This window comes from Columba livia, chromosome 22 (genome assembly GCF_036013475.1).
Source record: "Columba livia isolate bColLiv1 breed racing homer chromosome 22, bColLiv1.pat.W.v2, whole genome shotgun sequence".
Lineage (NCBI taxonomy): Eukaryota > Metazoa > Chordata > Aves > Columbiformes > Columbidae > Columba > Columba livia.
This window is the reverse complement of record NC_088623.1, coordinates 2,973,179-2,994,800: the sequence shown is the minus strand read 5'-3', so window position 1 is coordinate 2,994,800 and position 21,622 is coordinate 2,973,179. Positions and strand designations below refer to the sequence as shown.

Genomic DNA, 21,622 nt, shown 5'->3' with positions numbered 1-21,622 from the left:
TTTCTATACTTCTCATTGTTACAGAAACATCTGCCGCGACCGAGGTAGTTTTAAAGATCACTGAAGAGTTTGGGAAGCGCGATGTGACCATGGACTTCCAGAAATCCTGCGGACTTGTGGGGACAGGTCAGTGAATCCGTGGAATCAAAGGAACCAGGCACTTGACAAAGGGAAGTTTTTGTTGCGCCTAATTGTAGGCTCTGCTTTAAATTTGCTGCCAGGTTAACTTGCCTCTCTCCTTCAGCTGTAGTGGGAGCTTGAGGAGGTTGTCTTCTTAAAAGTGGTACCTAAATGTTGTAATTCCAAAGATTACTGACTTCAGCGTGACTAGAGTCTTTGGTGGTAAAATGCCTTAGTTATTTATGGTAAACATAAACTGAAAGACTAATCTGTCTTCCCGCGGATGACAGCTTTAGGAGGAAGAGAAAAGCATTGGAATAAACGAATACTTTTAGGCTGGGGATGGCCAGACTTGGCAAGATGCCTGGTCTTCATGTTTATGTTTAAAATGAAAATAAGAATTGGACAAGAAACGTACCAGGAACAGCTTTCCTAGTCTTGATCTAGATCTGTCAGACTCCCGAGCAGTACAGAGAAAGCAGCCAGGCTCAAACCATATCCATTCCAGCACTATTCTACTGCTAGAAGTGGGTTCAAAAGCCTCGCATTTGTATGTGTAACGTGAGAATAACTAGGAAATTATAGAAATAGAACATGAGTAAGAACTTCAAAAGCATCCAAATGACCTGGGCACTGGAGTCATGCAGGCACTCCTGAAAAACATGTACCAGCCTTTAAACATTTTTCTATTATTCACCCTACATGCAATCTTTGTTTTTTGAACTTGTGATGCTACCTGGACTTTCTTGCATCATCTGTAGCTCCTGCCCTTGCGCTTGGTGGAGCCGGGAATGCCGGATTCCCAGCCCTGCGCTTGGATTCCAGGCAGCGCCTTGAACCTCTGGAACTGATTATGGCAAAACATTGTGGAAGCCAAGAGCGCTCGGCTTACGGGATTTGAAAGGAGGATTAGAAATTTGATAACAAGAATCTCCAGAATTAATAGCAAATTAAATGAGAGCTTTACAGGGGATATAAATCCCTGTATTTCAGGGCATAAACCAATCTTAGGATTTAGTAGGAAACTTCTCCTTGTAGGGAGATTTTTCTTGCGCTGGTGGGTCTGTTCCCCTACAACTTGTTACAAATGTGGCTTGTGCAGTGTCTTCTATGAGGGTGTCTTGTCTTCTCAAAGAGGTTCCAATTAAAGTACCTGAACACCGAGGTGTTTCCCAACGTGGAGCCATCGCTAGAAGGCTCAAACCACATGGCTGGAGGTAAAGGGAACATTCTTTGTGAACAAAACAGTAGTCTTACAGACTCTGAGATTATCATCACTGTAATGTGATAGAGTACTAGTAGATACTGCAATGTACTCTGGACAAACTGCCCTGGCGGCATCTTTTGAGTGCACACAGTCATTTTTTGTTGGCAGAAGTGCTGCAGCCGTAGGGTGAGAAGCTAGACTGGTTGCCGAGTTAGAAAACGTAGCCTTTGGTCTGCTTGATCTTTGCCAGAACCCCTAGAAAATAGGGATGTCTAGAGTAAACCCTTGCTAACCTTTTCCCCAAGGTGTTTATTTTGCTGGAGCACTCACGTGGCAGTTTTTGGGGGGGTGGAGGGGTGGTGTTTTTCTTCCCCCCGCCCCCCAAATGACATGTCTCTGCATGGCTGGACTCTGATGGCTCTGTGGGTGCACGCTCTTCAAAATAAACTAACCTTAGCCGCCCGGTTTTGTAATGAAACTGCTGGTAGAAGCTTTGTTCAGAGAGTGGACCGAAAAAGCTGGTCCTAAAAGCATCATATCCGTTGTATGATGAAGTGACATGGCAAAAAGTGCTCTTCAGATGTAACTGTGTGAGTTTCCTCGTGTGTCTTTTTCAAAGCCTCTTTGGAAATATTAACCTGTCTGCAGAGGGGCTGCATCGCTCTGAAAATGTTACCCCAGAGCCTTTAGTGTTTGATCCACAAGAAGCTCTGAGGGTTTGCAAATTACTTCTTGAGGAATGCACAAAATCAAAGGATAACTCTGTAAAAGCCGTCTTTCTACGTGGTATTTCTAATCTACTAGATGATGTGAGTCTCGATCTCTGGCTTCCATAGTTTTACACTGATAAAACCCAGCATAAATAGTTATTCCTGTGGCAGTTTCCCAACTGTTCCCTCCCCAAGGAGGTGATGTGGCAGGGAACTCAGGACGCTGCTGGGTCTGTGTGTTCTCCCCTGGCCATTACTGGTGGTTGGTTTGATTCCAGATGCCTATTAGTCTGTCATGGCTGGTTCCAGGCTGGACTAGTGCTAAGACCTTGCTTAAATGACGAGAAAAAACGCATAACAGACATTACAAAGTGATTTGCTGATGGTCTGTCTTTTTCTCAATGGCTACGTATTCTCAAGCAGTTTAAGCTTAATTCATATACAGCAATGGACATAATGCACTCCTCGGTCTCTTTAAAGGTTTATCCCACTTTTGTCTCTGTGCGATTGTAAAGCTTTTCAGACCAGCTCTAAACAGTGTGAGTAACATCTGTATGTGTTGATCCTGCGCCTTTCACTGTATTGGAGGGGTTCATCCAAGGAGTGTCTTGTTTTGGTAGCTGTCTGTTGGGGGTTTTCTTTAATGTGTGTGTTGCTATCTCCTTATCTTGGCTAAGGCAACATCAAAGCAAAACTCCTGACCCGTTGAGTGAAAGTTGTGCAGGTTTGTGATGGATTCAAGGCTACGAGAAGCAACAAGACCAGAGGGATGGGAGGAGAGGAGCTGCAGGCAGTGGTGGGGATGAGCAGCAGATGGTATGGAGAGGGATACACAGAAACTAAAAAGAGTTGTATCCGCCGAATCTTTTCCGTTCACTCCTGCTGTTGCAAATAATTCCATCATATGATCGTGCCCTGTGGCTTCTGCAGAGGGTGGGGGGCAGGCAGCGTAAGACAGCGACTTAAGTAAAACTAACCCTGGAGAGCCAACCTTGTGATCCCTGTGCAGTTAAACTCATGATTGTTGTGCTGTGAGGGGAACAAGGGTGTCATGAGGAGCTTGTGAGCAGCTGTCAACCGCTTTCAATGTTGATTTGACTTCTGAATGTGGAATATCAGATGTCAAAAGTGTCCTTGTAGAAACAAGAACCGTAGGGGATCCTTGCTTTTAAGAAATGTGGAAAACATTATTCTCTGCAAGGTAGTGAAGTAACATACGTGCTCATAGAAGACTCCCTGTGAGATGGATCTGCATAACGCAAAGGAAATCTTGCACTCGCCACAAACAAAAGGATAAGGAAGGCAGCAAACCAAAGAATTGTTTTTGCAGTTCTGTGCCCCGATGCTTGTATTGTTCGGTCAAACCACATTTACCTCTCACACTGACAATATGTTGAATCCAAGCATCCCTTGAAACCTGTTCTGTTTCTTGTGCTGCTGTTGCTCTTTGCTGCTTTAAGAACCTGAGTCCGATTTTGTATTACAGAGCTGCCGAAGTTGCTAATATGTCCACCAACTAAGCTATTGAGTTGTTTGCTCAAAAAACATATCTAAGTGGAACTATAAAGTCGCCATTTTATTATGATTATTTGTCTGCATGCTGTTCCTTGGAGGTCCTCAAATTTGTGCCTTTCCTCCTTGTTTTCATATCCTAAAATGTCAGTTCCTCTTGCAGTTCGAAAATATTTGTTTAACATTTTGCCAGCCTGCCTAAGAGGAGAAGCAGACCCCCATGAATATTGTCTGGCAAAATAACGAAGTGTAATGGAGGAATGTGATCCGAATGGCTTCTTTGTCTCCGTGCTGGAGGGTGGCTGGAACACACACAGCAATAAGCAGGTGCTTGATTTGCAGCTCTGAACAGTTTTTCTTTCTCCGTGTTACTGTGCATGTAATAAAAGCAACTGCTGCTAATCCAGATGTTGAGGCCTTGGCCCCATCTTAAATGCAGGGAAACCTTGTTTGAGTAACGCATGACTTGCAGGTGAATTCTCGTAACCGCCAGGTTTTGAATACTCAGGTGTAAGGATGGCCTCTGGCAAAATAGTGAGGTTTATTTGAAACGAGAAACTTAAACCAATGACGGGCATTGGCTTTGGTTTGCGAGGTCTAAGGTTTTTCTCTTCAATCAAGGGAGGAGATTTTTTCCCACCTTCACTTTGGTGGAAGCTGAAGTTCTCCACGGTGCTTTGCCTCCAGGAGCTGAGGCTTCCAGAAGAATGCAGATATAATGAGTGCAGTGACTCAAATCGTGCGAGTTGTCAGCACTCAAAAAACGTTAATGTTCTTGCAGAGCAGGCTAGGGCCAGCTTCAGGAACCATGTGTACATAGTTGTGGATAACATCTACATCTTGCTTTAGATTTATGGGTTCAGGGTTTCAGTGAAATGGTGCGTGCGATAAAATCCACGGATCACGCTTTCTTTACCAAACATTAGGAATGATTCATGCTGGGATCCGACCTGCTACATCAAAGAAACTGAGCTGGTGGTCAGACCTCAAATCCAACGCTGTTCTGCCGTCTCCTCCCAGTTGCCTACTTCTAATTGAGAAGCAATGGCTCTGCAGTTGGGTTTGGAGTGGATGTGAGTGCACTCGCTCGGTTCTCTGTCCTCTCTGCACAGAGACCACGAGTGTGTGAGTTCCCAGCCGGTGATTTGATGCTTTTCCATCAGCGATGCTCTGTTTGGAAGTGCTGGGCTGTGCTCTGCCTCTGCAGAAGCATCTGCCGCTGATCCAGGATGTTACGCTGCTCTTTTTTTCTCCTCTGCCCAGGCTTGTAAAGCCACTTCTGTTGTGATCTGTTCAGAGAGGGTTACACAAAGCGTTTCTGTTATCTAGAAGACCTGAGCTGTCGCTGAGCGTCCTCTGCCCATGCGATGTGTTGGCTGTCGCTGTGCCACCTCGCTCTGGATTCTGGAAAAGAAGTTCTCTGTGCGAACAGAATGAAGGATTGTTCTGGTCACGGAAAGAGCTTCCGTGTAGGTCTGTGACGAGAGGCAGTTCATAAATACAAAGAGACGGAGCACAAAGGATCCACGAGGTGACAGTGGCTTTCCGAGGCAGCGGTCTGTGCGTACCAGGTACGGGCTCTGTGTGACAAGGGAGGGCTTTGTGCGGGCGCTGTTGCTGTTGGACTCCAGAGGTGCGTTTGGGAATGTTTATGACAAACGACTCCTGTGTGCGAGGGGCGGTGGGAGCAGCTGGAGCGACGCGGGAACAAAAGGCTGCTGTGCAACGGCCAAGGCCGACCGAGCAATTAATGGGCCTGGAAGGGTGGCTTTTCATGAGAATTGACTAAAGCTAGGTTTAGGAGAGGGGCAGAATGTAGTCTGGAGGGGGGTCCGAGCATGCATATAAAAAGGAGAGCACAGGAATTACACTGCAGGGAGGGGAGGGAGGAAGGACGCTTCCCAGCTATTAAATCTCTTAGCCCACGGATATTGTTTCAGGGGAAATTCTTGCAACCTCAGTGCTTGAGATCCATCCATCCCGACTGGACACATCACTGGAGAATGCGCTGGCGGGAGCAGCCCCGGGGAAGATGATTCAACAGGGCCCCTTTCATCTCTGATTCCTGCCAACACAGCCGACGTTTGTGCTGCCCCCAGATACTCCCATTCATCACTGTCTGTAGCCAATGTTGATAGCAGCGCATCAGCCTTTTGGGCAGGAGTGGGGGACGCTGGCTCTCCCTTCTGCTAGCAGAAGGCTGTATGAGGCTGCTTAGCACACGCTGATGCTCAGAATGGCCGGGACGGTGCTGCTGATCAGCCCTTTGCTGTGCCTGCCCGAGGTGCCCGGGCCCTTTGCACATTGCGGCAATATCAGAGGTCTTTCTGCTTCATTTGTAGCTCACTGAACTTTACTCCGGTAAATATGTGCAGAGGGAACCCGGTGCAGGGAGAAAATCCTCCCTCTGCTCAGAGGCTGAGACACACTAACTGTCATTTATCCCCCGCAGATGTTTGCAGCAAGCGGTAAATAACTTAAGCACTCGAACCGCTTTCCTGCCCGTCCTCCTTAATGTATGTGGTGTGTTCTCTGTGTCAGAGCAAGAAACAAACCGTGTGCAACAAAAAGCCCGAGCTCAGAGCGCTCTGCAAAATCCAGGGAACTTTGAACTTGAACTCCATGCTTAATTACCAAAAAGCTAATAATTTAGAGCTAATGTCCTTTCCAGGGCTTGAAATAGAAATTAGGTTCCTGTTTGTAAGGAGAGAGGGGCTGGGGAGTGAGGGGGGTGGTGAAGTGCCTCGCTCCATTCACCTCTGATTGGAATGGCGATTTTGAACTTTGGCTTTTTGAAAGTGGAAAGCTCCCCTTGCAGGCACTCGGTGCTGCTGGGTCTTCTCTGTAAACGGCTACGGCTTCACAGTAAATCCCTGCGTGTTCAGAGGCCGTAACACATTCAGCCGATAATGAGAACGGGGAAAGGAAAAGGCTAAAGTTTCCCATAAATGTCTTCCAGTGAAACTTATCTGTCTTAGAAAATAAAATCTGATTGCTGCTTATCTTTGCAATTACCCAGGCAATTTCAGGCAGAAGTGAAATCATAGAATCTCATGTTTTTCAATCCCCAGCCTCATGACTGGTCTGTCATGATAAGGGAAAGACTCTCCCGCTGCAGCAGTGATCTGAGAGCCCTCGGTAGCGCCGAGAAGTCGATGTGCTGCAGGCAGAACTTGGGGCTTCTGCAGTTTCCACTGCCGCAGGCACATAAAACTACTGTTCTTAAAGATCTTAGGACTCTGATACATGGTCTTTGACCTTAAAGCACCCCAGAGAAATCCTGTTATTCCCTGCACACGTGCCCATCACCTGTCCCTTTGGCAGAGGGTGCTGGCCCGTGGCTCTTGTGACAGAAGGTGCTTCACTGACAGTCTGGTATATCAGCACAGACCCAGCCCCGTGGCCGCTGAAGCCAGACGGGTGGACTGGGAACACTGGGGGGCTGGAGGGCCAGCAAGGGGGTGGAAACGATCCCTGTGTTGGAGGGACGGGCAGCAGGGACAGCGGCATCTTCCCGCAGCTCCCAGTCTAAGGTATTTACAGAGTTTTGCTTTATTCCCTCGTGCGGGGCTGCCCATTCCACCTCCGTTCTTGCAGCGGCTCCAATACGAGCGGTCGTGCCATTGGAGCCGGGGGTAAAACCCAACCCTCGCCTCTCGTGTGCTCGGCTCTGCTGTGACTGATGGGGGTTCTGCGCTCACAGCTGTCTTGAGGCTATTCCTCGCGCTGCAAAGGCTCTTTGTCTCATTCAAAGCCATGACCTCATTTTAGAGACAGAAAACAGAGAGGGAGGAACCCACCAACCTGCCAGCGGAGGTCAAAGGGCTCGCTGAGAGATGTGTTAGCATCAAACTTCTCCGGCAGGGACACAAATAACTGGAATTGCAGACCAGAAAATTACCATGAAAAAATGGACTAACTACCATGTGATTACAAAAGAGCCCATTAGTTCTGTGTGTGTCTAGGATTCAAAGTATTGCCTTTGAGGAAGAGCACGAGGTCACGCTCCCAAAACTTGAAGCAGAAGGGTCTGTCTGAGTCTGTGCGGGTTGCTCCTCTAGGGCTGCCACACGGGGGGTTTTCACAGAACCCCAGAATGTCCGGGATTGGAAGGGCCCTGGAAAGCTCATCCAGTGCAATCCCCCCATGGAGCAGGAACACCCAGATGAGGTTACACAGGAAGGTGTCCAGGCGGGTTGGAATGTCTGCACAGAAGGAGACTCCACAACCCCCCTGGGCAGCCTGGGCCAGGCTCTGCCACCCTCACCAGGAACAAGTTTCTTCTCATATTCAAGTGGAACCTCCTGTGTTCCAGTTTGCACCCATTGCCCCTTGTCCTATCATTGGATTTCACCAAGAAGAGCCTGGCTCCATCCATCTCTGATTCTGTGTGATGCCTTGGAGCCACGGTGGCCAGAGGAGCTGAGTTACAGCATTGGCTTGCTTGGGACTCAGACATCCCGTTACGCAGCATTTGTTCTTTGCTTGGAAACAAGAAGTTCCAATTTCACTTCCCATTTTCCTGGTCCCGTGAACAGGCATTGCAAAGGGGACCCAATAAAGCAGCAAGGGTTTCTGCCTAACAGATGGGAAAATTATTCTCCTACTCAGCACTAGTGATTAAAACTCAGAAGTTGTGTATCTCTGTTGTCCGTACTAAGGTGACCTGTGTTTTCTGTACGTGAGAACAGCCTTCCACCAGAACTAATTTGCTCTTCTCTTTACCCGTTCCAGTTTGTTTGGGTAAGGGCTTTACTGTTCATTTTCTCTGTTTCACTCCCAGTGATAATTTCTTCCTAAGAAGGATTACAGTGACGCAAACCTGTGAAATCCCACATGGACAGAGGACTTTATGTCTTCATAATTGTGGTCTCTTCTCCCAAGTAACAAGCGACAAGATGAGAGGAAATGGCATCAAGTTGCGCCAGGGGAGGTTGAGGTTAGATCTTGGGAACAATTTCTTCCCCAAAGGGCTGTGGGGCATTGGAACAGGCTGCCCAGGGCAGTGCTGGAGTCACCATCCCTGAAGGGGTTTAAAAGGCATTTAAATGAGGTTCTCAGGGACATGTGTTAGTGTCAGAGTTGGGTTGTGGTTGGACTCAATGATCCTGAGTGTCTCTTCCAACTGAAATGATTCTATGATTCTATATCTCAAAATAAGGTGGTGATGACCAGCACAAAAGTTCACGCGCAATTGTTTTATTTAGGCAGCTGCAGTGGAAGAAGGTCCAGATCCAACATCCGGTGGTCATTTGCAGTTGTGGTGAGTGTGGTTGGGCTTTGCTGGTTCACCGGTGAAGGTGCCGTGAGCCTTAGAGGAGCCCATTGTCCACACTGGGTTTTCTGTAGGGATTTTGGACTGTTGGCTGTAGGGCTCTGGGCAGGTAGCGTGGGGTGACAGTGACAGCCTGGGGTCGGGGTCCCCGCAGGAGGGGTTGGGTTTTCCGCGGCTGGACACAGACTCTGCCTGTGCAAACCTCACCTCTCATGTGGACGTGTCCATGGGGACGTGTCCGTGGGTCCGTCCGGACACAGCAAACGCCTCACAGAGCCCCTGCAGCCCGGCGTGACGGGAACGGCTCCTCTGTCCCAGAGTGGGGGGGCAAGCCACCTGTTGGAGTGTCACCCGTGGGGCGGCCGCTGCCCTTTTTAACAGCATCCATCTCCTTTCTCCTCGCTTCCCGGTATTCCCTTTACAACCAGCCCATTGTGCTGTGAGCTGCGGCAGCTGGGTGGAGTGTTTCAGGCTCAAGTGTAATTTCAGTGCCTTTAAAAGCCTTTGGAGGGCTTTTTTTTTTCCCCTGAAGAGGACAGCAACGCCAACAAGGGATAATTTGATGGATTACTCTGCGGGGCCGAGGGGCTCTCCTTAATCCCCTTTGTGGGGCTGTTTGACGAGACGCGTAGCAGAAGCCCCCAGCCCCGGGCAGAGAAAAGGCAGCTCAGCAGGGTGGGTTTTACACACTGACATATAAAGACGGGCCCTGGTCATGTGGTGCCGGATATAATCTGTGCCCGTTACCACGCTGCAGAGCAGGGGGGCACCTGGAGGGGGCTTATTTTTTCACTATCCAGTTCAATTTACATTTTTATTCTTCTGCTAAATATAATAAGAAGAGAGGGTGGAGGAGGGGCTGACTCAGACCGAACGCCAGGGTGATGGGCACAGTGTTTGAACACCAAAAATGAGCTCTGAGCAAAAAGCAGAACCAGATCTTCTCTCGTTTCCCCTCCCACTCCAAAACGGGGGCTCCTCTCATGAAGAAAGGCGAGAGCTTTGGTCACGCCAGAGCAAAACAAAGCCGTAGCTCTGATGCAGAGCCAGCCAACCTTGTCTGGAGGTTTGGAGTTGTTTATAACAGACTTGACGCCAACTCAGGAAAGGGTGAGAGAAGCTCTTGAACGTGAAGGCTGAAAATGCTGCTGCTTTGGTTGCGTCGCGGGTGTTAAAGAGTATGTGAGGCTTCTCTGAAGTTTGCTGATCAGGTGCCAGTCCTGGGCAGGTAAAACGCTGTGAGATATTGTGTGGCAGGCGCAAGCGGAGCCGTTGCGGATCCCTCTGCAGCCGAGCTCCCCTACGGGACGTTTTTTGGGCCACTTGGTCCTTCATCGCATTGCAGCTGAACTTGGCCCTTGGGTGCAGTCGTCTCACGGTGTCCCTGATGGAAGCGGGGCTGAGCTGCAGACCAGCAAGGCAACATTTCAGCCCTTCAGCCTCGACCCTGCGTGTCTGCAGAGAGCGCAGCTCCCCTCCGCACCCTTCGCTCCCCCTGCCGCGGGCTGCAGCGGGTCCCCCTTGTTCCCATCCGAGATTTCCACCCGCTGCTGCTCTTTCCCTAAGCTGATATAATAGGAACCCCTGAGCTCAAAGGAAACGTAGAGTTAATTCAGAGAGACTAAATCAATCGCCCGTTCTCCCGTCCCTGCTCAATGACCGCTCCCCTCTCCCCACGCCATGAATGGGGTCAAGGAGATTTGGGAGGGGAGAGGGTCAGGAGAGGTCAGGTGAGTTTTCCATTTCATCCCGCGCAAGCCTGCCAGAGCTATTCTCCATGGGGTATTTCCCATTCAGCCGCGGTGAATGGACACTGATAGCTGTGAAAGGATCTGGCACCGTATGAACAGCCCTTCCCTAAGCGCTCGCTCTTGTGCTCTCTCCCACCCTTTCTTCCCAAGGGCTTCCAGGGAGCGGGGAATTAATAACGTTCATAAAGAGGTTGGAAGTGTAACGCTGCGGTTGTGAATGGAAACCCGATGGCTGGCGATACCCTTCTCGCTCCCGTCTCTCTGCTGCTCATCGGGGAGAGGTTTCTGCACCCAACCTGCTGCAGGAGGGGTGATGTGGCATCATCTCCTGCTTCTCCAAAATGCGAGGGCTTTTCCTTTGCTAAGGCTTTTGCGTGGTGATTTTTTCCCATATAAGACAGACTCAGGTTATTACAGAGCCCTGACAAGTCACAAGTAGCTGATGAATCTAATTCTCTGTTTGATTATTATTGTGGCTGTTTGTCAAACTGTGGGGTGGGCGCACGACCACCATAAATCAGAGAGGCTGCGACCGCTTTTAATAACATCTCTTGTCCCTTCTGCGCCCATGTGAGAGACTGGAAGGGTTATGGAGTGGCAGGATATGGCTTCTTCTGAGGTCTACATCAGTTTTTCTCAGCCACATAACTACACGCAAATGTTATTTTTAAAATGTCTGTCCCACTGTTTAGGTGCAATTACTTGTAAGATCTTAAGTTGGAAAGATTAGAGGGGTCTGGGAGGAGAAGAGGCTTCTCCCAGTCTTTGCTTGTACGTGTCCATCAGCACGTAGTCCACTTTCTTCAGGTGTCTCGGGGTTCGTTTGTTCCACAAGCGAAAGGTGCGGGTCAAAGTCCGTTAGCGAGGGCGCGCGGAGCAGCGTCCGCACCGGCCAAGAGGGGGGAAGCGGGAAGTGAACTTTTCTGCTGGCAACGGTGTAAATGAGTCCGTACATCTGGTGTTGCCGATAAATTCGGTCCTGTTTTGTGTCTGCGCTTTGCTCGAGTTCAGATGGTGGTTTCCTCCTTGCCGCGTCGAGCACAGGAAGACGTTTGTCAAAAGCTTTTCTGCGGCGTGTGAGCAGGGAACGAGCTCTGAGTAGGTGAAATGGGTGAATCCGACCTGCTGGCCCAGTGCCTTGGGAGGAGTGGACTCTCGGAAGCCACTTTCCCTGGCTCCAACCCTGCTCCTTCTCACTCCTGTCAGCGCTGCGGGGTGGGTTGGTGTCCCTGGGCTGCAATCGTTTCTGCTTTGCTTGCCGTTGCTGAAAAGGCTCCTGTGTGCAGCTGGGTGGCACAGAGCCCTCTCCTCTCCTCTCCTCTCCTCTCCTCTCCTCTCCTCTCCTCTCCTCTCCTCTCCTCTCCTCTCCTCTCCTCTCCTCTCCTCTCCTCTCCTCTCCTCTCCTCTCCTCTCCTCTCCCTCTCCTCTCCCTCTCCTCTCCCTCTCCTCTCCCTCTCCTCTCCCTCTCCTCTCCTCTCCCTCTCCTCTCCCTCTCCTCTCCCTCTCCTCTCCCTCTCCTCTCCCTCTCCTCTCCCTCTCCTCTCCCTCTCCCCTCCCTCTCCTCTCCCCTCCCTCTCCTCTCCTCTCCTCTCCTCTCCTCTCCTCTCCTCTCCTCTCCTCTCCTCTCCTCTCCTCTCCTCTCCTCTCCTCTCCTCTCCTCTCCTCTCCTCTCCTCTCCTCTCCTCTCCTCTCCTCTCCTCTCCTCTCCTCTCCTCTCCTCTCCTCTCCTCTCCTCTCCTCTCCCTCTCCTCTCCCTCTCCTCTCCCTCTCCTCTCCCTCTCCTCTCCCTCTCCCCTCCCCTCCCCTCCCCTCCCCTCCCCTCCCCTCCCCTCCCCTCCCCTCCCCTCCCCTCCCCTCCCCTCCCCTCCCCTCCCCTCCCCTCCCCTCCCCTCCCCTCCCCTCCCCTCCCCTCCCCTCCCTCTCCTCTCCCTCTCCTCTCCCTCTCCTCTCCTCTCCTCTCCTCTCCTCTCCTCTCCTCTCCTCTCCTCTCCTCTCCTCTCCTCTCCTCTCCTCTCCTCTCCTCTCCTCTCCTCTCCTCTCCTCTCCTCTCCTCTCCTCTCCTCTCCTCTCCTCTCCTCTCCTCTGTCCAGCATTGTGCCACTTTCCTCCTGCCCCCGGACCCTCTCCTCTCCCTCTCCTCTCCCTCTCCTCTCCTCTCCTCTCCTCTCCTCTCCTCTCCTCTCCTCTCCTCTCCTCTCCTCTCCTCTCCTCTCCTCTCCCTCTCCTCTCCCTCTCCTCTCCCTCTCCTCTCCCTCTCCTCTCCCTCTCCTCTCCCTCTCCTCTCCCTCTCCTCTCCCTCTCCTCTCCTCTCCTCTCCGTGTCCTTTGTCCGGCATTGTGCCACTTTCCTCCTGCCCCCGGACCCGCCCTCCTACCTGCCTGCCAGGTGAACCAGCCTCTCGGCATTGATCTGTTGTTTCTCTGCAGAGAAAGGGAAGGAAAAGTTTAGGTTGGAAGCTTAAAAGCGAAACCCAAACATGGAGTTTAAAGTTGTTTTATTTCTCCTTGGGGAGGGAGAGGGAGAGCAGAGGAAGAGCCTGAGCGCTCAGCAGCAGATGATGCCCCCATGGCACGACAGCTCGGGAAGCAACTGTGAAAAAGCCCCACATGTGGCTTCCTTCTGCTTCTGTGTGCAGGAAACCTTACACAGAAGGGCTGGTGAGCCCTTTTGGGGGCATGGCTGCTGTCCTTGTCAAGGTGCTTGGCATTGTGCCCCTCTTGTAGAAATTTGGGGAAACTGAGGCCAGAGGCGCCTGTTGTCACGCAGCTTTTCAGACCAACCACCCCTGTGTCTGGCTGTGACAGGTCTCCCCATCACAAGATATCAAATCCCCCTGGGCTGGACAGGCTGTTGCAGGTTCGCTTGGGTTGTGATGTGTAAGCGCTGCTGTTAGACCAGGATCTCCCAGCTCGGGTTTGCCTGACACCTTCCACATCACAGAGCTCCAGATCCACACCAGTCTGCCGGATCAATTGTCCTGGTAGACATTAGCAGTTTAAGTGAAGTGTTTGGTCTCACTGCTGGGACTGTTGTTTAGAGCCAGACTGTTACCTGCAAAACTGCAGGGAACATCTCATCATCTTTACAAGGAAAATAAGAATCCCATGTACTAAATCTCTCTGTGGCAGTTGTTTGTGAGGTGCCAGCACGCCATCAAGGGAAGGTGACAAATGTTAACACCAGGGCAGGGCTTTGAGCAAAGTCCAAAGCTGGAGTTTCCTTCTGGGCTGGTTTGGGGTGACACGGTGCTGTGTGATCAGCGGGTTCGCAGGGCTGGTGCCTGCAGCCGGTGTTTGCTCAGCGCCCCGCGTGAGGGGCCCAGGCGTGGTTCTGCCACTAATAACACACCGGTGTGACGGGTTATCGGGAGGCAGGGAGGGCCCTGAAACCAAACCCGCCCGTGTACCTGCTGCTGGTTCCACCTCTGCTCGCCTGCAAAGTACCGGAGTCGCTTTTCCTGGACGCTGGGGATCGTATTGGAGCCAGGCTGGCTTTGAGGAGCCAGGCTGGCTTTGTGAAGCCAGGCTGGCTCTGGGGAGCTAGGCTGGCTTCGAGGAGCTAGGCTTGCTCTGGGGAGCTAGGCTGGCTTCGGGGAGCTAGGCTGGCTTCAGGGAGCTAGGCTGGCTTCGAGGAGCTAGGCTGGCTTCGAGGAGCTAGGCTGGCTTCGGGGAGCTAGGCTGGCTTCAAGGAGCTAGGCTGGCTTCGGGGAGCTAGGCTGACTTCGAGGAGCTAGGCTGGCTTCGAGGAGCTAGGCTGGTTTTGAGGAGCTAGGCTGGCTTTGGGGAGCTAGGCTGGCTTCAGGGAGCTAGGCTGGTTTTGAGGAGCTAGGCTGGTTTTGATGAGCTAGGCTGGCTCTGGGGAGCTAGGCTGGCTTTGGGGAGCTAGGCTGGCTTCGAGGAGTTAGGCTGGCTTTGGGGAGCGCAGCTCAGAGCCGCCGGGATCACCTGTCACTGTTCAGCGTGGAAAGGTGAGTCCTGGCTTCTGGTTTCCTTTCCTGCAAACCTCCCGAATCCTCCTTCTCCATCCCTCTGTCCTTACAGATCCACGGTTCAGATGATTTTCCTAGTCTGCGCTGGCGTTTCTTTCCAGCTCAGCCAAACCATCTCTCTGTGTTCTGTGAACAAAATTTAAAAAGTAGTTGATGGGTGTTGGGACAAAGCGCAATTTAAACAGAAAAAGGTTCATAGTCTCTTGAAGCCGTAACTGCAGCTTGGTTGCTGTTGACAACTTGTCATCTCTGGCTGTACAGGAATACTGCTTCTGGGTACACTGGGATTTATTTGTTTTGTTCTGGGGGTGTGGATGGGGAAGAGCCAGTTCTTTTCCTACCCACTGGTCAGAAATTCAGCCTTTCTGCCTAAAAACTGAAATTCTTAAGTAGTCAGGGAGAGGGACAGATTCCTGCTTCCTCTCCAGTGCTGGAGATGTCGCTGCAAGAAAAAGGAAGAAAACCTTTATTTTTGTCTGTGTGTGACATCTTTTAATTAATGTTTGGGGTTTACCTTGGGATAAGTCCCCTTCTGTAACCCCCCCAGACCCTGGACCACAGCGGACATTACAGGTCTAGCTCGGAGTGATGGGGGCTCACTGAATTTGGCCTCGTGTGTCTGCTTCCTCCAGCTGCCAGCACCCCGGCTTGTGCTGCAGCTTCAATTCCTGTCCCGAGGCTGTGAGCCAGCTGGGCACCCCTAGAAACGAACACGGCCGAGACATCCTGTGTCTAGCCCACATCTGAGAAAGGTGGTGGCTGCCCCCAGTCGCATCCTCTGCAGGCGGAGTGGATCTGAAGTGACGCTGAGCGTATCTGGAGCCGCCGAGGGTTCCTTTGAAGCCGCATCTAGTGATTAAAGGAAAACTGTTGCCGTTCCCCCTCTGCCGTTAGCTTGCTGTTTGACCTTGGGCAAGTCATCTCAGTGTTGGTGGGTTTAAAAGGAGATGTCTTTTGTGACAGTGGAGGTCTAAGTGAGGGTGGAGGGGGAAGGTGAGGGATCCCGGAGGGAAAATAATCAGGACTTACGGTGTGTAATTGGCATTGTGTCAGCTCCTCAGCGCAGGAGCGGTGCCGCTCCTCTGCAGCACACAGGCGGAGAACGATGCTTTTGTCTGTGTAAAAACCTCATTGCCACACTTCCAGCTTCTCCCGGTCATCTCCATGTGGGTTACTTGGCTGATAGCAAGAGGAGAAGAAAGACAAAAGGGAGAATGCAGAAACTGCCCCAGCTATACCTGCCTGCCAACCCTTGTGTGGCGATGGATGTCAAACACCCGTGCTCCGTGGAGCCAGGGAGCGCGGATTTGCACTGTGCTTGGTGATAACGTGGAGTCTTCTCTCTGGATTTTTAGCTCAGTTCTTCTGCTGGCCTCACTCTTTGCATTGAGTAAGGGCAGCTCTGGCATGGAGGGGGTGTACAGGCAGGGACGTGGTTGTTGCTTCCCCGCAGCCAGGGAGGGAGCCAGTGGAGATAAACTCCCCCGCCTGCATGTCTCGCATTCTGTTCAGCCTCCTTCATCCCAAGGACCCAAAACCCCTGGGGGCTGCGGTGGGATGGGAGGCAGAAGTTTCTGTGAAATCGGGCCAGAAATGGGTCACGAGCTGAAGCATATTCAGGCCAGTGGGACCCGTTTTGCCTTGTCCACACAGAGAAACTCGACGGCGGCTCGTTTAGGTTGAGAAATCAGAGCGCGTGAATCCCGAGAATTAGGCAGCAATTTGTTTGGCTCCTGAATCGGTGTCTGTGAAGGTGTTTAATGTCCTGCTAACCCATTCTGCTGTTTCCAGCGTCACTACAGACCATCTTCCTGAGATGCTTTTAGCAAAACTGCAGTTTGACAGGCTGGATGCTGGTAACCGTGCAGGATTTCTTTCATTTGTAGACTGACGTAGTTGCAGGCTCATAACAGGTTACTAAGAGGCATCTGCTTACTCTTGCCTTAACTGCTTAGCCCCTGTCCTGATCTGCTGGCCTCTCCCCTCTGAAGAAGGCTGGAGAGAGGGAGCATGTTACAGGGCAAATAAATGACTCAGGCTAATGAGTAAGGTAATTGCCGTTCACTGTTAGATGAGGCTAAAGTGGGTCAGGTTTGTTTGTGAAACTCCATGGAGGCACCATCTGTTCTCTGTGTCCCATCTCAGGGGCTGGAGACAAGGTTTGGGTGAAACTGCTTCCCCGGGAGCCTGCAGGGTCGTTAGGCAGCTGTGTGGGTCTCTGGGGATGTCCCTGTGTGACCGCAGGCGAGTGCCCGCAGCCCTGATCCTCCACGGGAACGCTTAATTGATTTCACTGGGAGAGGAGACCCTAAACCCTTTGTCTCTCTGCTACAGCTGCCCATCTATAAGATGCGGCTGCACAGGATGCTGAGAGGTCTTTAGACCTCCCTTGGCCCGAAGGCAGGATGGGATTTTCCCAAACAATGTCTGACAGGTGCCTGTCTCACCGGTCACAAGCCCTCAGAGAGAAACCCAGCGCAAATGTAGTTCATACCTTTTAACCCTGCCTCTCTCTCCAATGTCCTCTCTTCATCCTCCCTGTCAGCAGTGACATGTCTGTGTGGTACCTGGTTTTAGCCCTTTTCCCTGCCCTGGATCCCACTGTGTCTAACAAACGTCTCTTCCCTCAGCCCACAGCATGTGAGCAGAAGGGGAAGCCTGTGGTGGGATCCCTGCCTACCCACGCTTGGACTCGACATCGCCAGGGACACATCTTGCAGTAAGAGGAAGAGGAAAATACAGCTCATTCGCCATTGCTAAAAATGGGAGGCAGCATCTGTCCGGCAGACCGGGAAGGGAAGCTCCAGCCCTCGCCTGCGGGGCGTCCCGGGGAGGGACATGGCCGGGGGGACGCAGCCCGTGGTCAGTGAGTGTGTCGGGGCAGCGTGGCCCACCCAGCCCGGCTCAACATGCTCTTCCACAACCGCAAGACCCAGCTCCTGCTGGTCAACTCGCTGACGTTCGGCCTGGAGGTTTGCCTGGCTGCTGGCATCACCTATGTGCCGCCGCTGCTGCTGGAAGTGGGGGTGGAGGAGAAGTTCATGACCATGGTTTTGGGTAGGTGTTTTTTTTTCCTGTCTTTGAGGTGCTTGTTTCCCCTTTGAGTCTGGAGGGCATGGAGGCTTGTTGCTGCGGGATGGTTGCAGGGCTACTGTTGTATGCGTTATATGTGTTTGGAGAAGGGGGCTGTGACCCAGCAAAGTGTCCTGAGTTTTTGAAATGTCCCAGGCTTTTTTCACAATTCATAGATTCATTTTGTTTGGAAGAGACACTCAGGATCATCAAATCCAACCATAACCTAACTCCAGCACTAACCCATGTCCCTGAGAAGCTCGTCTAAATGCCTTTTGAACTCCTCCAGGGATGGTGACTCCAGCACTGCCCTGGGCAGCCTGTTCCAAGGCCTGACAACCTGACAGCCCTGCTCATACACACCAGTGCCCTCCAGATCTGTCCCCCTAACACCACCTGCTTCTCTTTTGCAGGGATAGGACCTGTCCTTGGCTTGGTGTTTGTCCCGCTGATTGGATCCGCCAGCGACCACTGGCAAAGCAGCTACGGCCGAAGGCGACCTTTCATCTGGATGCTGTGCCTGGGCGTCCTGCTGAGCCTCTTCGTTATCCCCCACGCCAGCAGCCTGGCCAGCCTGTTTGCCCTCAACCCTCGCCCACTGGAGATCGCCTTCCTCATCCTGGGCATCGGCTTGCTGGATTTCTGCGGCCAGGTCTGCTTCACCCCACTGGAGGCCCTGCTCTCCGACCTCTTCCAGGAGCCAGACAACTGCCGCCAAGCCTTCTCCATGTACGCCTTCATGATCAGCTTGGGGGGCTGCATCGGCTACCTCCTTCCAGCCATCGACTGGGGCGGCAGCTTTCTGGCCCCGTACTTGGGAGGGCAGGAGACATGTCTCTTCAGCCTCCTTGCTGTCATCTTCCTCGGCTGTGTGCTGGCCACGCTCTTCGTGACGGAGGATGCGGCCACCCAGGCAGATGTCCTGGATGGTCCAGTGCTGAAGGATGCTCCCCCCAAGCCCTCACCTCCTGCCTGCTGCTCTTGCCAGCTCTCCAGGAGCTCGTGTCTCCTGCACGCCAGGCACGTCTTGCAGGCACTGAGAAACCTCTGCACGCTGGTGCCGCGGCTTCATGGCCTCTACTGCCGCATTCCCAAGGTCATCCGGCGCCTGTTCGTGGCCGAGCTCTGCAGCTGGATGGCACTCATGACTTTCATGCTGTTCTATACAGACTTTGTTGGGGAAGGGCTGTACCACGGCGTCCCCAGAGCCAAGCCGGGCACGGATGCCAGACGCCACTATGATGAAGGTGAGAAGTGAACCAGCTGCTCTGAGGCTGCAGCACCTGTTCCTTAGGACAGGAGCATTTAGTGGGAGCTGAGAATGAGCTCAGCTCTGCTAGTAACGCAAAAAAAAGTTACAGGAAACCGTAGACTTTGTTCAGATGGGTCAGGAAAAATTGTCCCACGGCCCCAGAGCATTGCCCAGTGGACCAAATAGCAAAACGCCTCTTTCTTCTCCGGCTCTCAGGCACTGAACCAGATCTGGCAGCGCAGCCCTGGGGCTGGATTGTTAAATGGCAGAACAGTCTGGCAGGTTGCAGGCTGGACAGGACGGATCCAGCTCTGTCTGCGAGCTGTGGCTGCCGCTGCCCATGTCCTTTCACTGCTCTTCCCTCCTTTTGAAGCGAGGGGTGACAGTGCTCCCCGTTGCTTGGAAAGCCAGGACGTGCTCAGTGGCAGCCAGGTGGTATTTACCGCATCTCCCTTTCGTGCTGCTGTGAGATTCCCATCTCACACCTGGATCTGGGGAGCCCTTGAGCAGCCTCCCCATCCTCACCCCTGTCTCCGGCGCTTTCTGACCGCGCTCTCTGCTGCGGCTGCCACATCCACATCATGCGATACTGCTCAATGCAGCACGGGACCTGCTTCCTCTTGTCCCCTGCTGTCCTGTTTGGGCTGCTGTGTTGTTCCAGAGTCTTGACTTTCTGCCCAGCCCTTCTTTTCCTCTCCCTGATCTAAGTCTTTTATTCCTGGCCCTCCTCCTCCAGCTGGTGCATCTTGCCTTCCGAATTTTCCACTCACTGCCTCCGTGAGCTCTGCAGCACACTGCCTCTTTGTGCTGAGTGTCTGTTTAACTTAGAGGCAGCTTAATTATTATTTAACATTTGCACTGTATAGCTTCCAGCAGGTCAGGACTTCATTGTGTTAGCTGTCATAGAAACATGTGTTGAGTAATGATCCTTGTTTCAAAGAGTGAGTGGTTTTAATTCCCTGAAATCTGATAGATCTTTGCAAAGGGTAAGGTCCGGATTGCTACCGGATACTGCAGTCATTTAGTGAGTGTTGTGTACTTTACCTTGGCTTAAGCGTAATTCCTTCTTCCGTTTGTTCCGTTGCTGGTTTGGACATCAGATAACCACAGATCCTGGTTCATAAGCAGGTGACAGATCCTGGGTTAAGAGTAGGAAAGTGCGAAAAACAACTTCCAAAGGCAAGAAAGGCGTTTGAATTCCCATCTCCCATTGCCCTGCTGTTTACACTGGGGTGCCCAGAAATACTTGCTGCAGGTGCAGGGTGGGAGCTGCAGTCTGGGTGCTGCAACCCTGGGATGTCTTAGGTGATGCAGACGTGCGGTTGTTTGCGGCTGCGTCACATTCTGCACGGACGGCACAGAGCTGGGCAGCAAAGGGGAGGGAGGGAGACAGACCTCGAGATGCCCAGCTGTGTGAAATCAGTGCCTGTCACCACCTCTGCTTACCCGCAGGTGTCCGCATGGGGAGCTTGGGCCTGTTCCTGCAATGCGTCACATCCATCTTCTTTTCGACAATCATGGACCGGCTGGTGAAGCAGTTTGGGACGCGGACGGTCTACCTGGCCAGCGTGGTGTTCTTCCCCGCGGCCGCCTTCGTCATGTGCCTTTCCCACAGCGTCATCGTTGTCACCGTCTCGGCCGCTCTGACGGGCTTCACCTTCTCCGCGCTCCAGATCCTGCCATACACGCTGGCGTCACTGTATCACCACGAGAAACAGGTAGGGCAACGTGCCTGGGAGCTGTGAGGACAGCTTGGCCACCCTCTTCTGCCACTTGTAGCTGGTACCATCAGTTCAGCCCGCGGGAGAGAAACACGTGTCTGTGCGCAAAGGTTTTCCACGTGTGCCTCTTGTCTCCAAGATGTGTCTTCTTATCTGAAATAGAGGCGATAAAAGGGTTTAGCGTCTCTTTCCTTCCACATCTGCTGCTCACAACAAGCATTACGCAAATTTTTAAAATGGGGAGTGGGTAAGATGGGGGAAATCGGCTGGCATCGGTGTGTCAGAGGGACGTGCTACATTCCTCTGTGTTCTGCATATTTGTAGGGAAACTGGTGCAGGTTAGTTACACCTGCGCACATTCGGCAACCAAGTCACATCTGCAGCACTGCCAACCTGAGGTGCTAAAAAACCTCTACAATTTTCAGCTCTTAGAGGTCCTGCTTTCCAATTTTAGCATGTAGATCAGTAAAATGAAAACTGAGGTTCTACGTATTCCCCCAGCTCCAAGAAAAATAAACATTGTGAAACTTCTGACACCAACACAAGAGCTAGTAATCCTGTCCCGCAGATGTTTTCCTTGTGGAGAAGTCCTAAGAGGTTCCTGAGTCGCACACTGGATTAATAGGAGTTTCTCTTGTGCTGCAAATGCAAAATTAATTTGTGGTTTGAGAGCAGCTCTTTCATCCCAATGGCAGGCGCTTCACTGTGCAGTGAAATAAGTAGGAGTTTCTACCACAGGCATCCAGATGTTCACATTGAACAAATACTTCTGACCGGCCCATCCCAATTTGCACCAGGCACCCTGTCAAAATCGGGGGACGAGGGAGTGTTCTGCTTTGCACATCTTCAGTTTGGCTGCGATTTCCCATGGACAGAATAGCAACAGAACGAAAACCAAACTCCCCAGGCTGGGAACGTGAAGGCCACATGCACAACTGTTTGCAAAAGGCTTGATGGGGAAACACTGCAATGAGGTGTGGGGTATAGCTGGGTTTGGTGTCTCCAACTCAAAAG

The 21,622-nt window shown here is 51.9% G+C and overlaps 1 protein-coding gene across 9 annotated transcripts in view; it reads left to right on the top strand.

Moving 5' to 3' along the window:
* SLC45A3 (solute carrier family 45 member 3) overlaps window positions 1-21,622 on the top strand; it is a 30,710-nt gene that overhangs the window by 5,196 nt on the left and 3,892 nt on the right. For 3 of the 9 annotated variants that reach the window (XM_021291465.2, XM_005505293.3, XM_005505294.3), the window contains 4 exons: window positions 25-126; window positions 17,194-17,620; window positions 18,049-18,882; window positions 20,340-20,605. In XM_021291465.2, the coding sequence (XP_021147140.1) occupies window positions 17,473-17,620; window positions 18,049-18,882; window positions 20,340-20,605 (1,248 nt within the window). In that variant the 5' untranslated portion in view covers window positions 25-126; window positions 17,194-17,472. Of the gene's footprint in view, window positions 1-24; window positions 127-4,878; window positions 5,121-8,585; window positions 8,813-9,717; window positions 10,053-10,902; window positions 11,674-13,105; window positions 14,543-17,193; window positions 17,621-18,048; window positions 18,883-20,339; window positions 20,606-21,622 lie in introns of those variants that run through there. The other 6 variants (XM_021291466.2, XM_065038626.1, XM_005505295.3 and 3 more) reach the window with 6 other exon arrangements.